This window comes from Erithacus rubecula, assembly GCF_903797595.1.
Source record: "Erithacus rubecula genome assembly, chromosome: 5".
Classification (NCBI taxonomy): domain Eukaryota; kingdom Metazoa; phylum Chordata; class Aves; order Passeriformes; family Muscicapidae; genus Erithacus; species Erithacus rubecula.
The window spans coordinates 7,644,402-7,668,623 of NC_136687.1; the positions used below are offsets into that span (position 1 = coordinate 7,644,402).

The 24,222-nt window shown below is 39.6% G+C and overlaps 1 protein-coding gene across 4 annotated transcripts in view; it reads left to right on the forward strand.

Moving 5' to 3' along the window:
• The first annotated feature begins 1,385 nt into the window (after positions 1 to 1,385).
• Positions 1,386 to 24,222, forward strand: part of SH3BP2 (SH3 domain binding protein 2) — a 36,167-nt gene continuing 13,330 nt past the window's right edge. Inside the window, exons 1-2 of one of the 4 annotated variants that reach the window (XM_079305883.1) lie at positions 1,394 to 1,591; positions 20,501 to 20,960. In XM_079305883.1, the coding sequence (XP_079162009.1) occupies positions 20,851 to 20,960 (110 nt within the window). In that variant the 5' untranslated portion in view covers positions 1,394 to 1,591; positions 20,501 to 20,850. Of the gene's footprint in view, positions 1,592 to 20,500; positions 20,961 to 24,222 lie in introns of those variants that run through there. The other 3 variants (XM_079305884.1, XM_079305885.1, XM_079305882.1) reach the window with 3 other exon arrangements.

Here is a 24,222-nt window from a genome sequence, read left to right on the forward strand (position 1 = left end):
GGAGTTAAAACTGATCACTTTGTGCTTCTCAGAATATTAACTATTTAATATTAATAATTTGTTAAAAATACTAATAATTTTTACAAGACAAAAACCGCATGTTATGTTGTTGAATATTTTAAAATAAGTTTTTCCTATTTTTTCTTATTTTTCCTTCTGCACACTTTTAAATGTAATTTTGATTTTTCACACTGCTAGTTATATCACAGAATAAGCTGAGTTGGAAGAAACCCACAAGAATCATTAAGTTCAGCTCCTGGCCCTGCACAGGGGCCACACCATGTGTCCAAGAGCATTGTCCGAATGCTTCTTGAATTCTGTCAGGCTTGGGACTGTGACCACTTCTCTGGGGAGCCTGTTCCACTCCCATCCTCTGGGTGAAAAACCTTTCTTCTAATATCTACTGTAAATCTTCTCTGATACTAAATGGTTTTAATTTTTTTGACATAACCCCCCCCACATAAATATAAAAAAACAACTTCCAAACCCTTCTTTCTTTATCTACATCACCTTCCTTCCCCCCACTCCCAAACACCTGGGAAGTAATTTAAGGCAAATGGAAAACCAAACAAAAGCCCAATAAAATTAAAAATCTTGCATGAAATAGAAAAAAAATCTTAAAATAACATTTAAATAACAATAAAGTTAATCTTATCACATTTTAAATGTCACCTCTTAGAGAACTTAAAAATGTCTTTCCAACCATGTAACATCTTTTGGCAGTACAGGTAGCGGGGCAGCAAATGCATGGACACAGGAAATTTGGGATAGCATCTCCATGGCTTCCCCATGAACACAGGAAATTTGGGATAGCATTTCCATGGCTTCCCCATGAACACAGGAAATTTGGGATAGCACCTCCATGGCTTCCCCATGGACACGGGATACTCGCAAAGGAACGTCACCGTCTGTAGCTGTGCTGTAAGCTCCTTTCTCCCTGTCCCTGCTGCCTTCCAGGGAGGCACCTGTGTCAGACCCTGCTGCAGTCAGACAGAACCCGCTCCCCATATCCCGTTCTCTGGGGCTGCAGCCGGGAGGTGATGGAGTGACGGTCCCTGAGGTGTTTAAGGGAAGACTACGCGGCTCTCAGTGCCGTGGTCGGGCTGACACGGTGATGTTCGGTCCCAGGTTTGACTGCACGCTCTGGATTCAGCGATGCCGTGCCAGGTGCGGAGGCAGAGCCGAGCGGTGGCGGGGATGGGTCTGTGGCTGTGGCCGGACCCGGCAGAGCCCGGCTGTCCCCGGCTGTCCCGGGAGGGGCAGCGCTCCTCCCGCAGCTCCCGGCGGCTGCCGGGGCGGTGCCGGCGGGGCGGGCGGGAGGCGGGAGCGGGGCCGGGCTCAGCCCCGGCAGGTGAAGGAAGGGGCGGGCAGGCGGTGACCGCGGCGGGGATGAGCGGCGGTGGCGGCGGCGGCGGCGGCGGCTGCCCGCGGAGCTGAGCCGGGCTGCGGCGGAGGTGAGCCCTGTGCCCGCGGTGGCGAGCCCCTGTCCCGCCGGGGGAACGGGCCGAGAAGGGCAGGGCTCCCCCGTGCCCGCCTCTCCCGGCCCTCCTCCCGCTGCGGCGCTGCCGGAGGGAGCCGGGAAGCTCCTCGGGTGAGTCCCGGAGCTCGGGGAGCGCCGGGCGGGGAAAGCCGCGGGGCCGCCCGGGGTCCCGGGGGAAGGAGCGGCTCTGGGGGACACAGCGGGAGGATGCCTCGTGTCTTCTGTCCCATGGATTGGTGCCTTCTGTTCCGTGCTTTGCTCACCCGCAGGTGGGAGGTGGGATGGAGAAAAGTCATCAGTGCGAATCCGCCCGTGGGGAAAGGAAAGGCTCTTCTGACGACAGAAAAAAGGTGTAGCTGCTTTCCCTTTGTAAAGTGAAGGATGAAAGAGCTGTGTTTCCCACTTGTGTTGAGCTGTGGCTTTGGCGTTGAGTTGGGAGCCATTGACTAGCATGCTTTCAGTGATAACATATATATATATATATATTAAAGGATGAGGCAAGACTTTTTAGAGCTGAAACATGGCAATGAAGCAAAGGGTACAAATGCATTGCGCAGCATTTTCTTTAGTGTTACTATCAACTTTAATCTTGAATGTCGCCTCTGTCGCGTCGGTCTAGGTACGAAGTTCGCGTCCATCTGCAGGTGTAGGCTCTGTGCAAGCGATGTGCTGTGCCTCTGGGAGCAGCAGAGAGCGAGGACACCTGGCATGTGCTGATTTAATTTGTCAGCTTTTATCCCCAAGTGACCAGTGCAAATTGGATACTGCTATCCCAAATGAATTGAGATGGTGGATAAGTGTTTCCCCTCCTGCAGGGAAGGTCTGCTAAGACCGTTTTCTGTAGTTTTGATGCTGACAAAGTACAGGTCAGCAGTGGGACCGAACCAACCTCGTGCTGTGTCTGAATTCATCATTACAGGTGCAGTAGTTCCTGAGTGCCTGTCACAGTCTCCAGCTGATGTGTGCGCTTGGTCTGGCTGTGCATTGAAGTTTCCTCTTGGAAATTAGTTGCATTAAACTGGTGTGCTTCTTACTGCGAGAAACAATTTTCCACTTTTTCTCTGCTCTAAGGGTTAATGTGTAACAGTTTAGGAAATAAATTTACATCTGAGTAGTTATACACCTCTTCTGTTTATTTTGGTTGTATTTATACAGGAAATGTAAAACTGTAGTTTATTTCCTTCAGTGTCTCTTTCACGCTTTAGACAAAAGCAGAATTAATTTGATGTTTTTCTTTCAGGCATAACACCTTTATTTCCCTTCCTGATGCAGTATTTTAGAGCCATCTTGCTGTTGCAGAAGAGCTGATTTATAGATGCCCCTTGCCAATATTCCATTACTGAGGAGTCTGTACTGGGTCAGCTTAGTGGTGGGTTAAATACTGCTTCCTGTTTGAAATTTTTTTTTGTTTTAAAATCTCTCAGCTTTCCATAAACTTTTCCACAAACATGACAGCTTCATGCTAAAAGGTCTAGAAAATAAAGAGCTTTTTCTAAAAAGTTATAAAGGAGGGAGGGAGATGCAGAGATAACAGTTCTGGAAAAGGTTAAAGGGTTTGAAGTTATCAGAGCAGTAAGAATAAACACACCAAGATAAGTTCCTGTGGAAACCTTGGGCAGGGCTGTCTTGAGCAAGAATTCCTGTGTTTGAGGCAAATCTGACCAGCTGACTGTGAATCTCTGAACTCCTGTAGGCAGATGAACCCCTTGTACTTTGAAGACCAGATTTCCAATCTAATGCTATTGCTAAAAAATCTTGCTTGCCTGCAAAAAATGCAAAATAGGAGGTGTGAAAAGTCTCCTGTACCTTCTTGATTGGGTATGAAGCAGTGTCCTTTGACAGAAAACCAGACATGGCAGCCACTTCTGTAATGGGTGCTAGAAATGGAAATGCCTTAAGAGCTGTTAACTTGTTCTTTACAGCAATGAAACACAAACATGGATGACCAAAAGGCACATATATATTCATCATTTTACCTGGAGGAAAAGTGCCTCGGACACCCAAACGTGGTGGGTTCAGTGTTGCTCTTTGCCCCACAGCCCTCAGGTTGTTTTTATTGCTGTGCATTGCAGGATTGCAGGGGTAGAGAGGTGTGTGTGTGTGTTTTAACCTGACACCACTGACTTTGTGTTGGTGCATCTTCCAGTCTGTTTGGCATGGGATGTCAGACAATGGGCAGCTTATGCTCTTGTCAGGCTATCCAGCAGTTTCATAAGTTGTTTGGAATGTGCAGCCCTGCAAGCATTGTGTCCATTAATTGTTTCTGGCTTAAGCTGTGATCTTAAAACTACTTGCAGATGTAAGTAACTCCACTGTTTGTAAACTTTTAGTTTGTATTACTGAAGGATCAGGATCTTGGCTTGTTTGCTACTTCTACTGGACCTTGCAGGAAGGTTCATAGAAGCTCAGACTCTCTGCACTGATTAATAGGTCTGTAAAGAATGGTGAGGACTCCTAACAGCTACCAGCAAACAACCAGAATAAAATGGTTTTGTTTAGATTTTAAAATGCTGATTGATACAATGGTTCTTCCATGATGTGTTTTGTCTTCTGATAGGGATTTTTTTTTTTATGGAAGGGGAAAAAGAATCTCTTTGTTTCTTCCCTTCTTGTGTAGCTAAGCATTCTTCTGGCCTTTTTTTTTTTATAAGGTAAGCTTACTCCATGAAGGCATTTCCTCATAACATTTTTTTTACAATTACCTTGAAACCTGTACTGCAGTGGAACATTGTTGGGAAGGAAGTTTGAGAGTGTGGAAATCAGGGGGATTTAAGGCAGCCTCAAAGGCAATCTGAGGCTCACTCATTTCTGTAAGGACAGTACTAATGGAAATGTGCATTTCTTACACTGTTATCACATGTACATGAACTGTCTGTTCCTCCAAAATTTATGAACCATTGCTGACTCTTGTTAATCAACACCCCCTTCCTCCTATCAACACTGCTTCCTTTATGCTGGAATGACTAAATGAGTTATGATTTGTGATATGCTGAGGAGAGAATTGAAGGCACTGAAGGCTTAGTATAACTACACTGGGTATGGTTATAAACTTTAGGAATTGTTTATCATGTTATATATTACATGCATATATATCTCTGGTTTGCTTGCTTTAGATGGCTAGACTGGAGCACATAGCAGAATTTCTCTACATTCTGGGTTTTAAAAGCAATGTAGTGTCTACAGTATTTCTTCAAGATCTGTTTGAAGTTTTTTTCAATCTTGTGTCTTCTTCATATGCTATGTTGAATTTCTTAATTTTTCCTTACAAAGAAAGTGAATTGAAGAGTGTACATTTCACCTCACACATGCAGGAATTTGAAAACAATTTTTCTCAAGATAAGGGAATAAATATTAAGCAAGGCAATAGTTAGGGGCAAGTGCAGGGACATGAATTCCTATGGAAACAAATCTAAATGTTGTTCTCCCCCTATTGCAGCATACCAGCATAACTGAAATAATCTATTTATTTTGTTTGTGTGCCAGCTCATTTCCTATAATGACTGAGTTCTTAACTCTTCCAAGGTGGTGTTGTTGCAGCAGTTATGCATATCTGGATATCTTTGGCAGAAAGATACTTCAGGATGAGGTACAGTGCAGAGAAAGAATTCCAATCACTCAGAAACCAGACCTTGGCAACACTTGTGGCTTCAGCTCCTGCAGACTGTGATTTTAGGAGCAGAGAAGGGAACAGCTTGCATCCCTGTTGGGAGGATTCCTCTTGTGTCTTTTTGCTGTAGTCACAGGTTGGTTTAACCAGGCTTATTCAAGGATATCTAATGTGTAGCAAGGGTCTTCCTAAAGTACTTCTGACAAATCTTAACTTAATGGAAAGTGGACATTCTGGATCTGTCTCCTAAAACAGCTGTAAAGAACTGAGATTGGATAGATGGATGGATGGATGGTAGGTATGAAATAAATAAGTGTGGCTAAATTTAGGAGAAGCTGCTTGCTGAATTTTGTTGTCTGTAGATGCCCTGAGGTAGGGGAAGTACACCTTTCCTTCCTTGCAGTCTTTTCTTTCTGGGAAAGCCACAGGTAAAACTTGAAGTAGTCCAGGGAACACTTGTTTCATCCTCTTAATGTTTGAATGTTCTCATTGTTCAGCTGGTTATGGTTAAAGCTTTCTGGATTTTTATTTTCTTTATGGTAAGACTGACAAACTGTACATCATTAATCATGTATGATCAGAATCAGTTCCATCCTAATGGAACAGTAGGTACATTTGAATCATTAGATCTGGTCTATCTTCCAGAAAATGCATATTCATGTTCTAATTCCAACCCAGCTCTTCTACTGGTAATTTGGCAAAGAAGGAACTTCCCAATTCAAACTAGCTTTATATCCTTACATTTTTAAAATGTAAACACTTTCTTTTTGCTAAATGCAACTACTCTGCTATAATTAAAAAAAAAAACCAAAAAACAAAACACAAAATTTATTTCAGTCATGGTAAACTGAATATCTTTGGATATCTTAGGGCAGGAATACAGGAATTTGGGGTTCTTTCCTTTATATTCTAAATGACTAATTTATGTAGGTGGTGCTACTATATACGGTAATATGAGAGCATTTAAGGATGATTTTGTTAATTCCTGGTTATTCCTCATTACTCAAAGTGGATTTAGGTACCCACAGAGACTTTCACTCAATTAAGCATTTAGAAAAATTAGTACCTGCACATGCATTCAAGATCACTTCATGAAAACTTTGAGTGGTCCATGTAAACAGATTATGGCTTTTGTTGCTTGATGTAGTAGACATTGCAACTAAACTTTGTTAATTCATACAATATCTTGACATGTGCATGCACAAAGGACTTGCATAAAACTCTTCTTTGATATTCTTTATAGTTTCAGTGCAGGGATTATATTGCAATCCCCAAACAGGAAAAATTATTGAAAATGTTTAGCCAAGACTCTTACTCCGTTATCTCTTCAGCTTTGCTAAATAAATGAGTGCTAGGGAAAAGTTGGATTTCTGCCTTTAATCATGAACTCACTCGTAAGAACTCTTCAAGCAGGAAATCTTTCGTTGCCAGATGTTTTCCTCTAAATATGAAAATGAAATTTCTGTTGGAGCTTATGTGGGGGCAACAACTGAATGAAGTATCAGTCTTAATTTTTTAAAAGATCTGGTAGCTGTGCTGAGTACTGCTTAACCTCTTTTGGGGAGTACAAAACCCCTAAAATTTTAGAATTCTATTGTTTCTGGCAGAAGCACTGTACAAGTATGCAAAGGTCATGAGTGGGGTCCCTAGGAAGATGTCTGTATTTTAAGCAAGCATTTATTATTCTTTTTCCTCTCGTGTCCCTGTACTGTATATTTAAGCCTTTCCTCTAATGGGAAGGATAAAAAACCAGAAGCTTAAATCCCTCATCATAGCAGCTTAAAAGGAGCAGAGGAGAAGCAGTAATACAAACATCAAAATTTTACTTAAATATTCAGTTCTTGGAGTTGGCTGTCAGTATTTTATATTCCAGTTCATCTCCTGTCTTAACTGATGTGTCATTTTCCAGCAAGTTCCAGTTAAGTGATTAGTCCCAACCTGCTGTAGGAAAACAACCTGCATTTTGGAGTTGGAATGATACTCATCATTCTTGCCTCTGGCAGTACTTGGAAAGAAAGGACTGGGAGGCAGTGGCACCAATGTGCATGTCTGGAGCTGTTGCTACCTCAGAGATCTCTTTGTCCAAGTGTTGACAAAAGAGGATGGGAAGTGTGCTGCAAGACTCATCATGAAAGGTGATTTGTGCATAACAGACATGACTAAAGGCAAAAGATTTCTCATTTTGAAGCGCAGCCAAGTAAACAAGAGGAGAGCAAATTGTAGAAGGAAATAGGAGGATTTAGTATCCCTAGGCTTAGTACTTGTATGGTCAAGACAATGAAACAAAACCATACTGGGTGGTAGAAATAGAAGCTGCATGAATGGGTTCTCTCTTAAAGGACAAGAATGTGAATTTAGATTGGACTTCAGTGCACTGAACTCCATTGTTGCACAATGTAAATATACATTCTCATTGTTCAGGTTGGCTAATCTGGAACTGCCAGCTGAACTGCATCTTTTGGTATAATTCTGCTGTAACAGATGGAAATAAGGTCAGGTCTAGTTTAGCTGGCAGTATTCCTGTTTTGGTGAACCATGAACCTGTGCTGTGCAATTCAATAATTAATTGCTAAACAAAAGCAAAGCTTAATTCTGAATACTCTTCAACTGAAATGGCAGCTTCATCTTTTATTGAGGTTTTCATTTAAAGATATGCAAAATAAAAACCAGGAACCCTTGGAGGAGGGAAATCTTACTTAACATGTCAGTTCCCACTTCCATGTTCAGCTCTTCTCCAGACAAATAAGCTTCCTGCTCTCCAGCACAGCTTTACTCTGCTAAAATCAGTCACTGAGATAACTTTGTCTTTAGTAATGCAACACTTCAGTGCAACATCTCAGATCCTGAAACAGATTTTAGTAAGTGTAAAAGCATGTTTTACTAATTTTAATTTTTTATGTTATAAAAAGGAAGTTTTCATTTAGTAATGAAAAAGGAAGAAGAGAGGTAGAATTAGTGTCGTGAATACCTCGATCTTGTCTAGTGAAACATCTTGTGCAACAAAAAAAAAAGTGGTTTTGTAGGAAGCTTTGTTTCCTTGTTCTAATTTTAACTTTAGCTACTGTAGTGGTAGACATTAATCATCATTCTGGAAACAGTTGTTTTCACAAATACAGATTTTAAAAAATATTTGTTAGAATTAGCAGTTAGATTTTTATTTGTGGTTTCTTTCAATATCTTCATGTTAATCTTGTTGCAAATCAAAATCTTTTTTAAATGGTCCCTTATCTCATGTTGTATTAGCTCTTACATGATTCTACAAGACTTACCATACTTCTGAACTTCAGCTTGGGTGACTGGCAATCTCTCTATTGGTGTATTTATAAAACTTGTTAAAACTCTACTGTAAAGTAAAAAGTTCTGGTTTAAATTCTATGTCCTTACAAATTCCATCTCAAAGTCTATCTAGTTCCCCTTAACTTCATCAGAAATTGTGTGCATCCAAGTGCTGAGGTTGGTGTTAAACCAGACCATAGTTACCCTTCAGAGCTAGTTCCTGCAACCAAGCAGCAGAGCCTTAAGTTATTAGTCTCTAATCTTGTGACAACCCTACTAAAAAGAGTAAATCATTACCTTGATGTTGCTTAACAGTAATTCTATTGCAACATATCACATAATTGTTTCTCCTAGACCAAGCTGGAGCTCTGAATAGACTTCATTCAATGTGTGATGGCTGCAGGACAGTTATTTCCTCAAGTGAAGCCTTTCTTATCTCAGAGTGCTGTGGTGTGACTGGACACTGGGTTTGCATTACATGAAGTTCAATGTCTCTTAAACCTTTTACACAGACCTGTAGTCAGGCTTTTTTCACCAAGCCTGTGTACTGAAGTCAGCTTCTGGCATTTCCTTATGCTGATAATATATTCACCTTAGACACATGGGCTCATGTAAGAGCTGCCCACCTTTCTTTCTGTTCTGTTCTGTACCTATTCCTGGAAAGACTGACCTTTTTTTCCTACCATTGTCTTTTTTTTCCCCCTGACAATGAGAGAAATTTAGCACAAGTAAACGTGGACTATGAGCCTACAGGTCCTACTGGCAGATGAAAGGCTTATAATAAACTGATCTGCAAGCTTGACTGATCAAAATAAGGCACTTTGAACTATGGTGGGTGAAAAAGTGACCTGACTCACACAGCTGCTGAGCATCTGCAGCTGTTAATTGCTTTTAATCAGTCAGGCTTAAACATTCAAGCTTTCCACTGTAAATTTTTCAGTCAGTTAATCAGACTCCACTGTGATGCCAGGTAGGCATGTTTCCAAAGCACTGTGCATTTTAAGTGAGTGAAGTTGGATTTGTTTATACAGACTTTTGTAAACATTGCATGGGGAAATACAATTTCTACTGTCAAAGTGGATGTACCAAATAGAGGAGCATGGGACAATCAGCCCTCTGCAATCTCTGCTTGGTGTCTAGGAAAGATTCCTCATCTTCATTGTGTAACTGGAGGCTTGCATTAGGACTAGGTGAATATATTTATCAGAATGCTAACCAGAAAGGCTTTTCTGAGAAGACAAAAAATCCATTGCAGAAGAGGCACAGAAGTCTTTCTACAAGATTAGTAGTTTTCTTTCTCCTAAAGAGCTGGAACTAGAAAACCACCTTGGAAAAAAAATAATGAGGTTAATATACAATGGAGTTGTCATCCTAGGTTTAGGAGAACCCAAACAATAATATGATAATGCATAGTCTGGCACAAATGTATTCCACTCCCACCATCCATAAGCTTGTGTGGGTACTCTTGCTCAGGAGTAAATTAAGCATGGCAGACTGCTGGGATTATGCTAGATAAATACTTGCTGTGTGACTGTGCAGTGGGGGAGAGTGGGAAATTTGGAAGGGAAAGAGGAATATTTTAAATGTGCTCTTCATGTTTAAACTAGGAGAAAAGGCTTGGGATAGCCAAACTATTCTCTAGCCACATAGAGGGAATTACTGTATTTGTGGGAAGCTGTTATGGGAAGAACTCACAGTGAAATTCTTTTTTCCTTCAGTACTCAAAGCCTCAGTGAGTCATCTGTCTCCTGCCTTCTTCTTCCCCCACTCCAAAAAAAAAAAAAAAAAAAAAAAAAAAAAAAGAGAAAAAGCCCTTATTTCTGTTCCTTGGCAAATGCCACAGCTGTTGTGAGTAAGGTTGTAGTTCAGAATGCCACTGATCCAAGTGTCTGAAGAGGCCAAGCATTGTCAGAGGGATGTGTGCATGTGTTGAATCTCACATCTTTTGCTTTGAGGTGCAGATAAGCTTTCTCATAATGATGAAAACAATGCTGATAAGATGGAACGCCGTGTTTCCAAATGCACACAGTGCTAGATGATACCAGAGTGGTGAGGTCTGGAAGCTGTCTCCCATGCTGGCACAGTGCCTGCTGTGCCTCTGCTGCCAGGCTCTCTCCACAGCTCCACAGCATCCCCGTTCCTGCAGTGGAGAGCAGTTGGGTTTTTCCTCCTTTTCTGCTGGCTGTTGGCTCCTCTGCTTCATTCACTGGTCCTAGAGGAATGAGAGCAGTGCCAGGAGCAGAAGGATATGGCAGTGGGAGAGGAGGTGTCACAGTGCTGCTGATGCCACCGGTGCACTTGCACTCGGGGGTTTGGCTCCCCTGCAGAATTGGGTTGGCAGCTGGCAAGGGCTTAGTGACAAATCTGTTAATTACTGAAGATGTACTAAATGCTGTTCTAATGGGCTACAACAGTGTCGTGGTATTTAATAATTACTTGGTAATTATTGCTGGGCAATTGAATTGGGAGTTGGGTCTCCTTCTGAGCTGGAGATTTTGTTCCAAGGAATGTGTCAATCACTTGATTGACAGGCTTTGCTTATTGGGAGAAAGACAAGCAGAAGGGATTTGCTGCAGTGTCCTTCCTATGAAATCTAGCAAACAGAAGTCTTTTTGATTGAAATGCTTAGTTTGGCAACTTTACACAATTCCCTTCCTTCCTGGAGTGTTCTCTTCTGTTTTAGATAGCAGGAAACATATGAATTAGATGCTTCAAATTAATCCTTGTTTCTGTGCCTGTACCATTTCTATCTTTCTACTCAACATACTGAGTAATTTGCCTGCCACATGTTATTCATGCCCTGTAATTTTTATAGCCTTTAGGAGATGAAGTGCATGGTCTTGCCAGAATTTTTCTCTAAATGTGCTTACTGGACTGTGCTAATTGAGAATATATCTGGAAGAAACACACCTGAACCAGGAGTTTGAAGTGTCATTCTTACAGAAACAAAAGTTGTGAGAAAACTGTCTCCACACAGTCCTTAGTAGATGTAGCTATGTCATTGAGCAGACTTCATTAGTTTTTTTGTTGTTGGAATTTTAGGGTTTTGAGGAACTTGGTCTGATATTCAGGCATTAGTCCACATAAAAAGCTAGTATAAACCTGATGTGTTCCTAATAATCCTGTGTTAAGAAGACAAACTGTATCACTATTCACTATCTAACCCTGATGACCTATGGTCTGATGGGTTTATGTTGCATATTTCTGCAAAATGGTCTAGAAAAATAAGGAGCTTGTATATGAAAATGAGCTTGAATGTAAAGGGTTGATGATATTGTTCTGTAAAACAACCAAAATGTCAAATGAATGGACAGTCTTGGGGAATAGATTTCTTGTGACTTCTAATTGCATCTCCAGCAAAGTGGAATGAGAGATAATAAGGGAAAACAACACAGTATTCCAAAGGAGTGAAGAAAGTGAGTTTTAGTATACAGGGTATGTGTATGTAGGAAGAACTCTTCAACAACCCTCCTGTCCTTGCTGACTAAAGGATTATTTTTCCACATCCAGTTAAACTGTAACTAGTGCAGTCTGTGATTGATTGTACCACTGGTTAGACTGCACAGGAGAGGAAGTGGCACTGGAGCAATGGATGTGACCCACAATGATTTTGTGATTATATCAATCTTTGCTATTCTGTCATGATGCCAAATTTAGAAATTTTTCATAAAATTCTGTAGACAATTTTTTTTAATGCAATGGGATAATTGTGGTTTGAAGTGTTGGGCTTATTATGTTTTTATCTGTTGGAAATGTAGCAGAAATTGGAAATTAGCTCTGTGGTATCTTGGAAATGTATTTCATTGATATTGTGGCTTATTATTTAAAAACAAGTGACTAGAATGCATGAAAGATTGTCACATGGTTTCTGGAGACAAGGAGGCTTTTTGGAGAGAATATAATGAACTTTAGTGCTTTTTAGTGCACCTTCAAAGCTGAGAATTCTTTTTTATATATATAAACAAATTGCAGCTGCCCTTTGATATCATTATTATGTGCAGTTTTTTAGAGGATGTTAAGTGGATCAGTCTGTTTGATTTCATATACTAAATAAAATACCACAAATAGCATTAAATATTTTTTAAATGTGAAGAAAGAGTATTTTCCTCCTGTAAAGTGCAGTTTTTGTAGATCTTTTATTTTGTGGTAACACTAACCCCCACAGCTGAATCACTGCATCTGTGATGTGTGGCTTGAGTCTGGATGAACTGTTCTGTTTACAATACAAAGATGTCAGGTTTGATTACTTAGGTTGAAATGGGACCAATCCCATTGACCTAAATTTCTGAATTTCCTTTGTGCAAGTGAAATCCAGCTTCAGCTCCTCATTGTGTAGAAGAAGTGATTTCTATTTAGGATGTCTTATCTTATACCCTTCCTGCTATACACTGACATATCTAGGATGTGTACAGCAGGAAGAGATTCTGTAAATCTTGAAAAGCTTTTGCTGAAAATGTTACATGCTCCATATAAATTCTGTGTAGAACCAAAACCTGGAAATGAAAGAATGCTATACAGACTCCTTTGGACATAATAACTGTTAGTTCCAGGCAGTGCATAAATTTAAGATTTTGGAGGTTGTGAAGAAAGAGCCCATCTGTCATAACCAGGTCATCTCTGTAAAGAGTCTGGCTGCACTGTTTTGAAAGAGCTTTCCAAGGAAACTATAAAAAAGAATGGTGTACAAAGGCAATGCATTCTTTGTATCAATGTAGCTCATCCTGCCAAGAATAGACAAAGAACTGCTGACATTTATAACATACACAGTTTCTTTAAGAACTGTACATATATTTATTTCTATGTGTGTGTGCATTTTTCTTTTTAGTCTGTAATAAAGAAAAGTTTGTTTCAGTGGTGAAAAGTCAGTGAGGCCAGGGATCAGACAAATGACCTTTGGACTGTCTTTGTGACCATGAGAATGGAAAGAATAGGCAGTGCTCTAAGATGTTTGAGAAAGGATTTGGAAATAAGCAAGTTCTCTACAGTAGAACAGGTTAATGTGACACTCAGAAGCATCTTCAAATTACAAAAGGAGAGGGAATATTCTAACTAGACTGCATAATGGAGGTAAAAGATTCCAGGCTCTTGCTAGATTCAGATTTTTGTCTGTAATAATTTTTAAAATTGTTGATGGGAAGGAAGTGGAAGTATCTTTTAAAACTGGTGTTCCCACTTACAAACGCTTTTATTTTTAGCTCACTTAACGGGACAATGGGAATAGTTGTATGGAGTCAGATCTGAGGAGATTAGGAGTGTAAGAACTTGGCACAGATACAGAATATTCTTCCAGCCTAAGAATTTGCACCTCAGGGGCTTATTGGAGTAATTTTCAAGTGCCAGAGACTGAGGTATTGGAATCTGAGATGGATTTCTGTATTTCTAGTTTTTCATTCACTGTGCACTAAGCAAGATGCATTACATCTTTTTTATTTTGGTATTTTTCCTTTGTTTTCCTGCTCTGAAATATTAATGATTTGGAAAGGGTTTGATTCATATGTGCAGTACCATTGCATCCATTCCCATTATCTGTAGTGTTTTGAGGTACTTTTTCAAGAATTAACAAATTATACTCTTATAAATGCCTTTGTAAGGGTTGTGTCTTGACATTCAGGACAGGTCACAAAAGGAACTGATTTGAGAAGAGCTACATCAAGGTCAAATGGAAGTAACAACCTAGAATTTGTGTTTTAGGTCCTTGTCTTTGGTCTGTCTTACTGTCATGTGTTTGTTATTTTCATAATATTATGCTGGGGGTTTGTACCTATTTAGAAGCCTTGCTGCAAACTTCTGGCACCATGGCAGTAATATGTTTGATTAGGCAATCTGGTTTGTGGTGTAAAATATGACTGTTGTTGCTCGTGTCTTATGAAGTATTGCATATGAATGTCTTCTGTGCTTGAAAATAGCCCTGCTTGAACTCACTTTTGAATGCAGTTCTCCAGCTCTGGAGACTTAAATCAATGTCAGGCTAATCCTTGCTGTTGGAGTTCATTGAAACAAGCTTTAGTGGCAATTAATTTCTTTCTTTTTAGTCACCCTTCTGAAAGAAGTAGTGATTTCCATAAAGAAATGATAATAGAAAAGGCCATTATCCAAATTATCTTGTAAAAGAAGCCCATTGCATGAGATTATACATTTTTATGGTTATTTTATCCCTCTCATGTCCTGCAGATCAAAACTGTTTGTTTACTGCTGTCTTTCCGGAGCAGCTTTTACAGTGTACATTTGTTTTAATTTTAAAATCTTCACTTAAAGCCCCAACTACACATGAAGTGGTGTTTATAATTTAGTTCATCTTTTGTAGAAAGTAAGCATGAGCTTACAGAATTTCTTCTTTCTGGTACTTGTTAAAAAAACAAAACAAAGCAAAAACCCACTAAACCCAAAGATGATATTTACCTAAGTGACGAAATACACGGGAACCTAAAATTCTGGTTACTGTAAACCATGCCCTTACCTGTTTCAATCCTTTGATCCAGTGTTTTGTGTGGTGGGAGTGGTAAAATACTTATGCTTTACACAACACTTGGAGAAGTTCATATTATGATTTAAAAGGGAACAGTAGCTGGAATAAAGAATCCGTGTTCCTGGTGCACCTTCTTACTTGCATGAGGCTTTGAGCAGAAGCTGCTGGAGGTGGGGACAGTCCATTAGCAATGCAACCCAGTTGGGCTTCTGATTCTATAAATCACACTTGCATGATTATTAGCTTATTTGGATATTCTGGTTCATAGTCAGAGTTTCCAAGTCTGAGAACAGCAAACTCTGAGATGCTTCACTGCATAATTATTTAAAACCTGGCACCACCTACTGTGTTGTACAGACTGTGTCTTTGCAGTTAACACTGTGTCTTTAAATTGTACCCAAAGTCTCTACACAAGCAAAATAAAAATAGAAAATCTTTGTTTTGTTTTGTTTTTTCAGGGTCTAGCAGAAGTTGAGCTTCCTCTTTGGTGCTGGCTGCAGCCATTTGCTTGGAGAGGTCTATTTGCTTAGCTCTAAGTTTCCTGCAATCACCAGGAGAGGGAAACACAGGCTTGAAGGACTCTCAGATGACATAACCAAAGCTTCCTCTAAACCAGGGCTTGCTGCATTTCTTTAGGATTTAATTAGTAGTTTGTTTTTGGAGTCAGTAGGTTTATGAACTTACTGTATTTTTTGTTGATCGACACTCAAAAGGACATTATAAGCTTTATGTGGTTTTGTTGGTTTTAATGTCCAACAGCAGGAATGTTTTAAAATTGCTTATATCCAATAATTTTATTGTTGATGTGCATATTCCTTTAGAAAAAATTACTCTCTTTAGCTGTAGTAGTATTGGACCTCAGTTATGTTAGTCTTGTACAAGCATGGTATACAATGAGCTTATGGATGTTGTGTATCTTGCCAAAATGCCTTAGTATCAGAAAAAATTAAATCTCTTTTCTTCTTTTTTCCCCTTGGACATTTGATGTACATTAAATCAATATAAGTAAAATTCTAAGGAAGCAGAAAAAATATTTCCTGACAACAGACTTAACTTCATATGGCAAGATGTCTGCTGGTTAAATGTACCTGTCAGATATTCTTTAAAATTGCTAATGGATGTTTGACCCCTTCCTATATATTTCTAAAAGCCTTTAGTTAGATGTTGTTTTTACTAAAGTTCAATGGTCCATCAGCTAAAATGCATAATGCGGTTTTGACATCTAAGCAGAAATTATTTTAGCATCCAGCAGTTCTTCCTAACTTATCAGTTTTCAGTACCTTAGTGATAGAATTGTGTGCAGTTAATCACAAACCAGCCTAGCAGTAAAATTTTTGGAATTGAAAATTTCTGCCAAGGAAATAAATAATTTGTGGAAACTCCCACTTGCAATATCTATATGTAGATACTTTGCAGCTGTCTGCAGGAATAGCATCTTGGCAATTGTGTTTGTACTTCTGCTAGTTACATAATTTTTTTGCCTATATTATATTTTAAATTGTTCTACAAGCGCTGATGAAAGACCAGTTAATCATAGCCACAGTGGCATTTACTGTCTTTTGTATGAGGACCTTCTATATAAATAACAATTTAAAAGAACAAAGAATGTGTTCATCCATTTTCAATAGTAAATGGAAATGGAGTGTTGGTAATGTATCTGAATTTATATAAAAAAAAGAAACAAAAGTTAGAAAATTATCTTTGGGACTTGCCTTATACTTTAGGTATTGTTTATACTAAATGTTACTGGTATGATCTGACTGGCATAGAATTGACCCAGTCAACTGCCTGGGTGAATTTTCCTATATTTTGAGGGGCCTTTTGATTCAGTAGAAATCCATTAAACTTGAAAAGCTGCCATGACAAAATTGCCAACGTCGAAAATTTTGCTGGAACAGCTGTACTGATCTTAATTCAGTCCTTATTTCATAGAACCATTTAGGGTGGAGAAGACCTCTAAAATCATTGAGTTTTAACTTCCAATCTAGCACCAACACCTGTTCAGCACTTAAGCATGTCCCCACGTGCCTCATCCACATTCTTTAAACACCTCCAGGGATGGTGATCCACCACTTCTCTGGGCAGCCCATTCCAATGCTTGACAACCCTTTCTGTGAAGAATTTTTTCCAAATATCCAACCTAAATCTCCCCTGGCCCAGCTTGGGGCTGTTTCCTCCCATCCTGTTGCTTGATACCTGGGAGAAGAGGCTGACACTCACCTGGCTACAACCTCCTGAAGGGAACTGGAGGCAGTGAGAGTTTCCTTTTTTCCAGGCTAAACACCCTCATGTCCTCAGCTGCTCTCACAGGATTTGTGCTCCAGACCCTTCCCCAGCTCAGTTGCCTTTCTCTGGACACATTCCAGCTCCACAATGACTTTCTGGGAGTGAGGGGCCCTACAATGCATTAATATAAAGTAAGTCTGGCATTATATTTCAAGGCTGCCTGGTGCAAGTGAATCTGTTAAATAATTATGTTCTTATATCAGGAGTTTGCAGATGGTTCTTGTCCTCCAGCTGCTCAATCCAATTTGCTCTTTTAGAAGCTATGCATATACTGCAAATACTTTGTGGCTGTACTTTGATTTACAGATGTTTGAGCAATACATGACATTAACTATATCCCAAAATCAAAATCATGATATCATCTTCTAGGATGTGTGCCAAACTGTTTGATGAAACAGTCAGGAAAAGTACAGAAAGTTTACTTTTTTTTTTTTTTTTTTAATTGATATGCTCATTCTCTGAGACATGGCTCATTTATTGCAGACCAGTGCTGGCTGGCTTTTTCTGAAGTTCCAAGCCAACAATATGTCTGTAGATGTTCAGAACCTAGAAGCCATTGGAGTATAAGTAGAAACTTGGAAGCTTTCTGGCTTTAAATGTTTCTTGGGTTTCGATTCAATATATATTATCAAGTGTTCAGCTACCTATCTTAAGTATATGTAATAAATAAGTAAAAATATTATTAGGATATCTTCATATCTTTTGAAGTAAGCTGAAGGCTGAAATTTAAAGTATAGGAGTTCTTTTGACATTGAAAGAGGATTTTTGGAAGTTGTGGCCTCATTTCTTCTCTTTGTTGCTGATTATTTTTTTGTAAACATAATGCAGTTCACCCAGCAGAAGCAATTCTGATGCATGCTTATTTGTATTTTCACAAGGTTGCCTTAATAGATGAAGGATTCAGGTGAGTGTACACTTGCTCTTTTACAGTCTGCAGTTGTGAAGCATGCAGCTGACAAATACATTATCTCTCAATATAATGGCTGTGTTTCCACTGTCATCTAGAAACTTAAAATTAAGCTAGTTTGATAGAATTAATAAAATAATAAGACTTCTAATAATCTGCTCCTGACTCAAACTTAGGACATGTTCTGCTAATCCCTTACTTTCTTAATGCCTTATTATACTGTAGACTTCTGTGGAAATACATAATGTATGAAACCTTATATTGTTCTGACTGGAACTTAACTACTGAGCTGACTTGCTGCAGCTGAAATAAAGTATTTTTCATGCTATTTTAATTTTTAAATGCTTTTTAATTTTTCTGCCTTGCTTATTGCTGTGCTCTTCTTGTGCTGCTTTTATTAGCAGTCCATTTTTGCAGTTTCCTGTAAATTTGTCAGCAAGAGGAAGTGCTCCTGCTGCAGACACAGCCTTGTGGTGAGACAAGTGAATTTATACCAGCAAGGACAGCCTTCTGCCAGATATTTATGCCCTCATGTCCCATTAACTAATGATAAATAGGATTGCTTTTGACTGCCAGCAGGAGCTGTCTCTGCTCTGACAATGGCAGAGAAGATTGGCTGATTTCCTCAGGCAGCAGTCCTGCTGGAATGAAATCCAAGTGTTGGTTCCAGATGCTTTGGTTCTTTCTTTTAAGGCTGAGTGACACCTTAGAGCATTAAAGAAATTGAGTATCTCTTTTGGAGTGAAATTCTCCCTAGGCTACCTTGGTGCAAGGCTGCTTCTCACACTGATTTTGTGGGGACAAATGAAGATTAATCTGAAAATGTTATACCAAAAGTCCATACATAACAGAATTTTGCTTTGTGAAGGAGGATATATTTAACACTCTCACTTCCCAGGCAGACATGTCAATCAAATCTATACAGTTTTCATGTCTTTTTAGATTCCTTATTTGCAATTTTGAAATACAATCCTTCTGGTGAATGTTTAGTCTAGAGAGCTAAACTGGATTTTCAGTGTCCCAAAACTGTTAAATATCTAAACTTTGGTTGTTTTTTGGTGGAACACCTGCTTATGTGTGTGTGTGAAGTGGCTGGGACCATCTTAATAGTGTTGGAAATCACCAGAGAAGTTGAAATGGGATCTTGGAACTTGAAATGAAAAATCTTGCTGCATTTCTGAGTACTAAAATGAAGAGAGAGAGAGGGCAGCATGAGAAAGGTTGGAGAGGAAAAGCAGTACCTCAGGAGCATGTGTTGGTTCAAGGGGACTTGCTTTAATGGGAGTGTTGAAGCCAAAGAGTGTGCCACTATAAGTTGTGGAGTTTGGAGGGGAAAACCAGGAGTTAGGTGTGTCACATCAGAAAAGGGAAAGAGGAACTGAAGGGTTTTTTCCAGTGTTACATATACTCAACTGCTGTCATTCTAAATCTAGTTGGTTTTGGGTTTTTTTTACAAAGATGGAGAAATAACTTGCAAAGATGCTAATGTAGGCTTAGATAACAATTCAGTGAGGAAAGATTGATTTAGAGAAGTGTGCCTTAAATGGATAACCGATATTGTAGAAAATAAAGCAAGGGAAATTAATTCAAAAACCAAGTCCTCTGTAATTATTTGCTGTGTGAAAAATCTGTCAAGCCACTGAGAAAGCTGGGTATTGATCCTTATTGAAGAGCACTGTGATCTTGTGTTCTGATATGCTGATCCTCTTGGCTAACAAGAGCTGTGTGTGGTATTTATGGTTCAATTTCCTTCCCTATGGAGCCTGGCAATGGAAGGAGTGCAAATGAATGCCCTATGGTGAGAGAGCTGTTTTACTAGCCCATACAGCCTTGAGAGGAATCTGAAATGTTACTTTCTTTCGTGCTTTGACTGTTGGGTAATTTACAAGAAGAGATGTTGTATGGAGACTTCTTCCTTCTATTTTGGGGTACAGATTCATCTCTGTTTCCCCAAAAATATGTGAAGTAAACTTTGCTTGACATACTTATATGTGTTTTGTCCATCATTCTGAAACTTGCTAGTTAGTTTTGTCTCTTCAAACTTTTGAGCCTGGAATGTTGTTTAAATCTAGACAAGTCAGTGAAACACTTGAATCCTTTTAAGAACTCCAGAGGAAAATAAGTGTAAAACAATGACAACTGATGTTGGTGACACTTGTGACAATTGTGCACTGTCAGCCTCTTGAATTTGAGTTTTATTGTCTTTTGTGGTTTGTGTGGTATCAAAGGTACCAGCAAGACTTTCTCTAAAGCATGTCTATGCTGCAGAATTTTTCAGAATGGCTATTTTGTTTATCTTGGGTTGAAGAGGGAAGGACAAACTGCAGCTGTGGGGGAGAAAACAGATGAAGTACTTACAGTTCTGTGGTGCAGTGCAAGAACATGAGGCACAGGAGGCTCTTCTGAGCTGTGCCTCTGCCAGTGTGGGAGCTGGAGTACACCGAGAGAAAAAAGGACAACTTTCTTTTTCTCCCATAGGAAAGTGCTTGGTTGAAAGGTGAGGAGGAAGAAAGTGAGCACTGGAAAACCTCCTCTGCTTCCTAGCTCGGTGTCTGGCAGAGGCAGGCGTCGGAGCTGGGCGGGAATTGATTTACAGCCTCTCTGGGAAGCCGGGAAATCTGACAAACACAGCGCTGCCCACTGACAGGGGAACAGGAAGTTACAAAGGAAACAAGTCACTGCCTCGGCGTCACTTTGGCCACAGTGCAGATGCACGAGCAGCTGGGGCAGGGCTTCTGTTCCTTTGGTGTTCAGCAGACAGCAGCTACAGCTGTGCCTGTCAACCTGGGAGTGCCCAAAGGTGGGAGAAGTGCAGAAATGTTCCTGCCATGCCGGAGAGGGGTCATAAGTTGTTAATGGCTTTGGCATCGCAAAGGAAGCAATCATTCGGTGAAGCTGTCAGCAGAAAAACCATGTGTCGGTCGGACAAGGTCAGCAGGTCAGTGCTTTTTGTGACTCGTGTTTCTGGCATCTTTCCTCTTTCAGGTAGAGCAGACTGCAGCTAAGAGTAGAATTCGGTATCTGGGCTAAAGTGCTTTTAACTCATGCAGAAAATTAAATGATAAGTAATTGGAGGGGGAAGAGATGAGTTGGGTGTTGGTTGAAAACTTGTCAGAAAAAAGCAAGTTGAAGCAAGTTAGAGAGTAAATTTAGTTATACAGTGTATCTCAGTCAGCCTTGTTTCTTTGTTCCCGTTGTCTTGTAAGATTTTTTTTTTTTTTTTTTACCTCACTGTTTGTACTGTGCTATTAATCTTCTTGAGTATCGTGAAAGGGGCTGTTAAAGGTATTAAGAAATGGAATTTGTAACCAAAAAAAAGTTGGAGAGGTATGGGAAAGTATCTCAGAAGTACTGGAGAATAGTTAATAAATGGACAAGAGACCTGATAATTCTGCAGAAAGCAGTTTTAAGAACAGATGGTAAAGGTTTAGATGGTTGAATCAGAGAAAGAATTCTAACTCAGAATTACTGAGAGCATACAGGGGAAACTTTCCCTCTTCTGCAGTGTGTAATGCTGCCTCATTTTTGGTGAACTGATGTTTCAGTCTCCCTCTGCATGATTTGAGGAATACATTCATTTCTGTAAGTTATGTGTTATATATGTCATGTTATTTGTAAGTTATATATTCAGAAGTTAACTAGCATCTGGCTTAGCTAGGTTTTACTTCCAAGTAAAATTTAAAGACTAGAGGCTGTGAGATTACAGGTTTTAAAAGTTCTCAGATGTAATTGGCATAGAAAGCATTGTTGCACATTCAGATCAGGTTTACTTTTTGCACTGCAGCTTTGGAGGCTGTTTTTTTTTTCTGGGTTTTTTTTTTTTTTTTTTTTTTTTTTTTTTTCCCAGCATGACCAAATGGGGCCAGATCATAAATATTATTGTAACAAATGAGCATTTTTAAAACAACTACTGGCAGCTGTAGTCTCAGAGATGAGGGTAATATGTTTTTATGCCTATAAACTGCAAGATGATCATGTCTGCTGTAATTTCAGCTGAAGTTAGGCAAGAACTGAGGACTTTTCCAGGATACAATCCTTAATTGAATTCACTTGTATTTGCTCTAATTGGGCTGAATGCCAATAGTTGTTAGGGCCAAGAGGGGTAAATGTTCTTCTATAATGTAATCCAGATTTTTAATGTGGCAGAATTTTACTTTTACTGATGGAGGGACTTTTACCCTTTAAAATTATGTCCTAGCCTTCAATCTAGTTGTTCTATATCCAGTGATTGAGGGGATAGATTAAAATTGCCTAATAGATGTACACACATACCTACTGCACAATAACAGAAGTCTGCTATCTATGCAAAATTTGAGCTTGGTAGCAGAACTATGATTCAGAAAACACTTCTGTGTATGATTGACCCTGTTCTGGTTACAGGATGAAGTGTGTAAATTCACTTTTCTTGGTGCTGTTTTACTTCAGGGTGTTTTGAAATAAAAAGTGGTTTGTTGGGATAGTGTTTGAGAGAAGTATATTCATGTGATAGACTTGGGCTGACTTTATTGATACATTAGCAATACGCTGCAATTTGGTTTGGTTTTCAGTCTGGTAGACCAGATAGTTTGTATATAAGAAGTAGTTATAGTAGTGATTGTATAAGCTCTGTATCAGGCTCCAGAGTGCTGATTGCTCTGTTCTGCCTTTCCAAAAGCACTCATGAACAATGAAACACGTCCTAGAAACTGCTGTTCTACTATTTCTCCTACTCCACTCCAAGGCCTTTCATCTCTCTCACAGGCATAGAATTGTCACAGGAATCACCTGGGAAACAAAGTGGTGCAAGACCTTTCCCTGACTGCTGCCATCCTCTTCTTGTTCAGAGAGTTCCATTCAGATTAATTCAGTAGCCACATGCAGTGGGTTTGGGACTTGGTGGAAAAATTGATCAAAAAAATATGCATTTAGGTCCTTGGTGAATGGGAAGAGGAATAAAGTGTGTAGCTATTAGTAGAAGCTTTCACCAAACAATGCATGGGGGATGTTGCCTTGTGTTTGACAAAGGAGCAGTGTCAGGAGGAGCTTTGGCTGCAGAGTGAGCCCTTTCTTTGTCGTCAGCCCTGTGGAAGAGTCTCTCCTATGCACCAGAGGTGAAAGTGTCTAATGGGGGCTTTGGCTTGTAGTGTAAGAATGTAACTGCATAAGAAACCACTGGGAAATATCCCTCTGGTCTCAGTAATGCCAAAGTTAACAAGCTCTGCAGTGACTTCAGTGACTGCTATGGCATGTACCAACATCCATCTGCTCTTGATGAAATGTGTTAAAGAAGATACAGCAGGAATATCAAGAGTTGAAGGAACCATTTGGTGAGCTAAAGGCAACCATACTGTAGATGCTAAGACCTCAAAAATCTTTGAGCTTGCATTTTTTCCTTCTTCTCTCCCACCCCTACAACAAAGATTCTGAAGTTAGATTTGTTTTGACAGCTTTCTCCCAGCGATGTGATACAAAATAGCAACATTTGTCCTTACAGAGCTGTTTCCTACAGTCAAGAAAAGATGGAAAATCCGTCCAGGACTGGAGTCCAAGTACTTAAATGCATTTTAGCAGCCTCGCTGAAAGATTTCAACTCAGAATACTGAAGTCTTCCCTAAGTGTCTGCTATGTATCTGCAAATGAAAGTGCTTGAGAAGTGTACAGATGTGATGGGGAGTGTTATAAGCCACACTGACATCCAGATAACAGGCTTAGCTGCCTTGAAATCTGTTGAAAAGCCTGGTGCATTAGGTGGGCTCTTTAGTTCATGTAATGTGTGCTTGGTGGCATGGATTTCAGCTGTGTCTCCTTTTACTCACTTCTTTTATTCACTTAGCTGGGCTGGAGAAGTTCTAAGTTTTGGTCTCTATTTTCAGGACTGTTTCATAGTAAGTAGCCAAAAGTAAGAAATGATTGTGGAAAGGAGAAGCAGATACTCTGCTGTCCCTGTCAGTTATGCCTGTAGTCGTCACACTGTAGAACTGGATTATTTCTTTTCCTCCTACTCGCTCCTCTGTTTCCCCTTTTTTTTTTTTTTTTTTTTTTTTTTTCTTCTTTTTTTTCTTTTTTTTTTTTTTTTCTTCTTCTTCTTCTTTCCTGTCTGCCTTAAGATCTGGCTTTTCAGGTAGAGGAGATAATGTCCATGCAGACATGCTTTAGTGAGTAGTCTGGTGCACTCCCCTATAGAAGGCAAACATGACCAGGGCAAATATTTCTACTTTCTG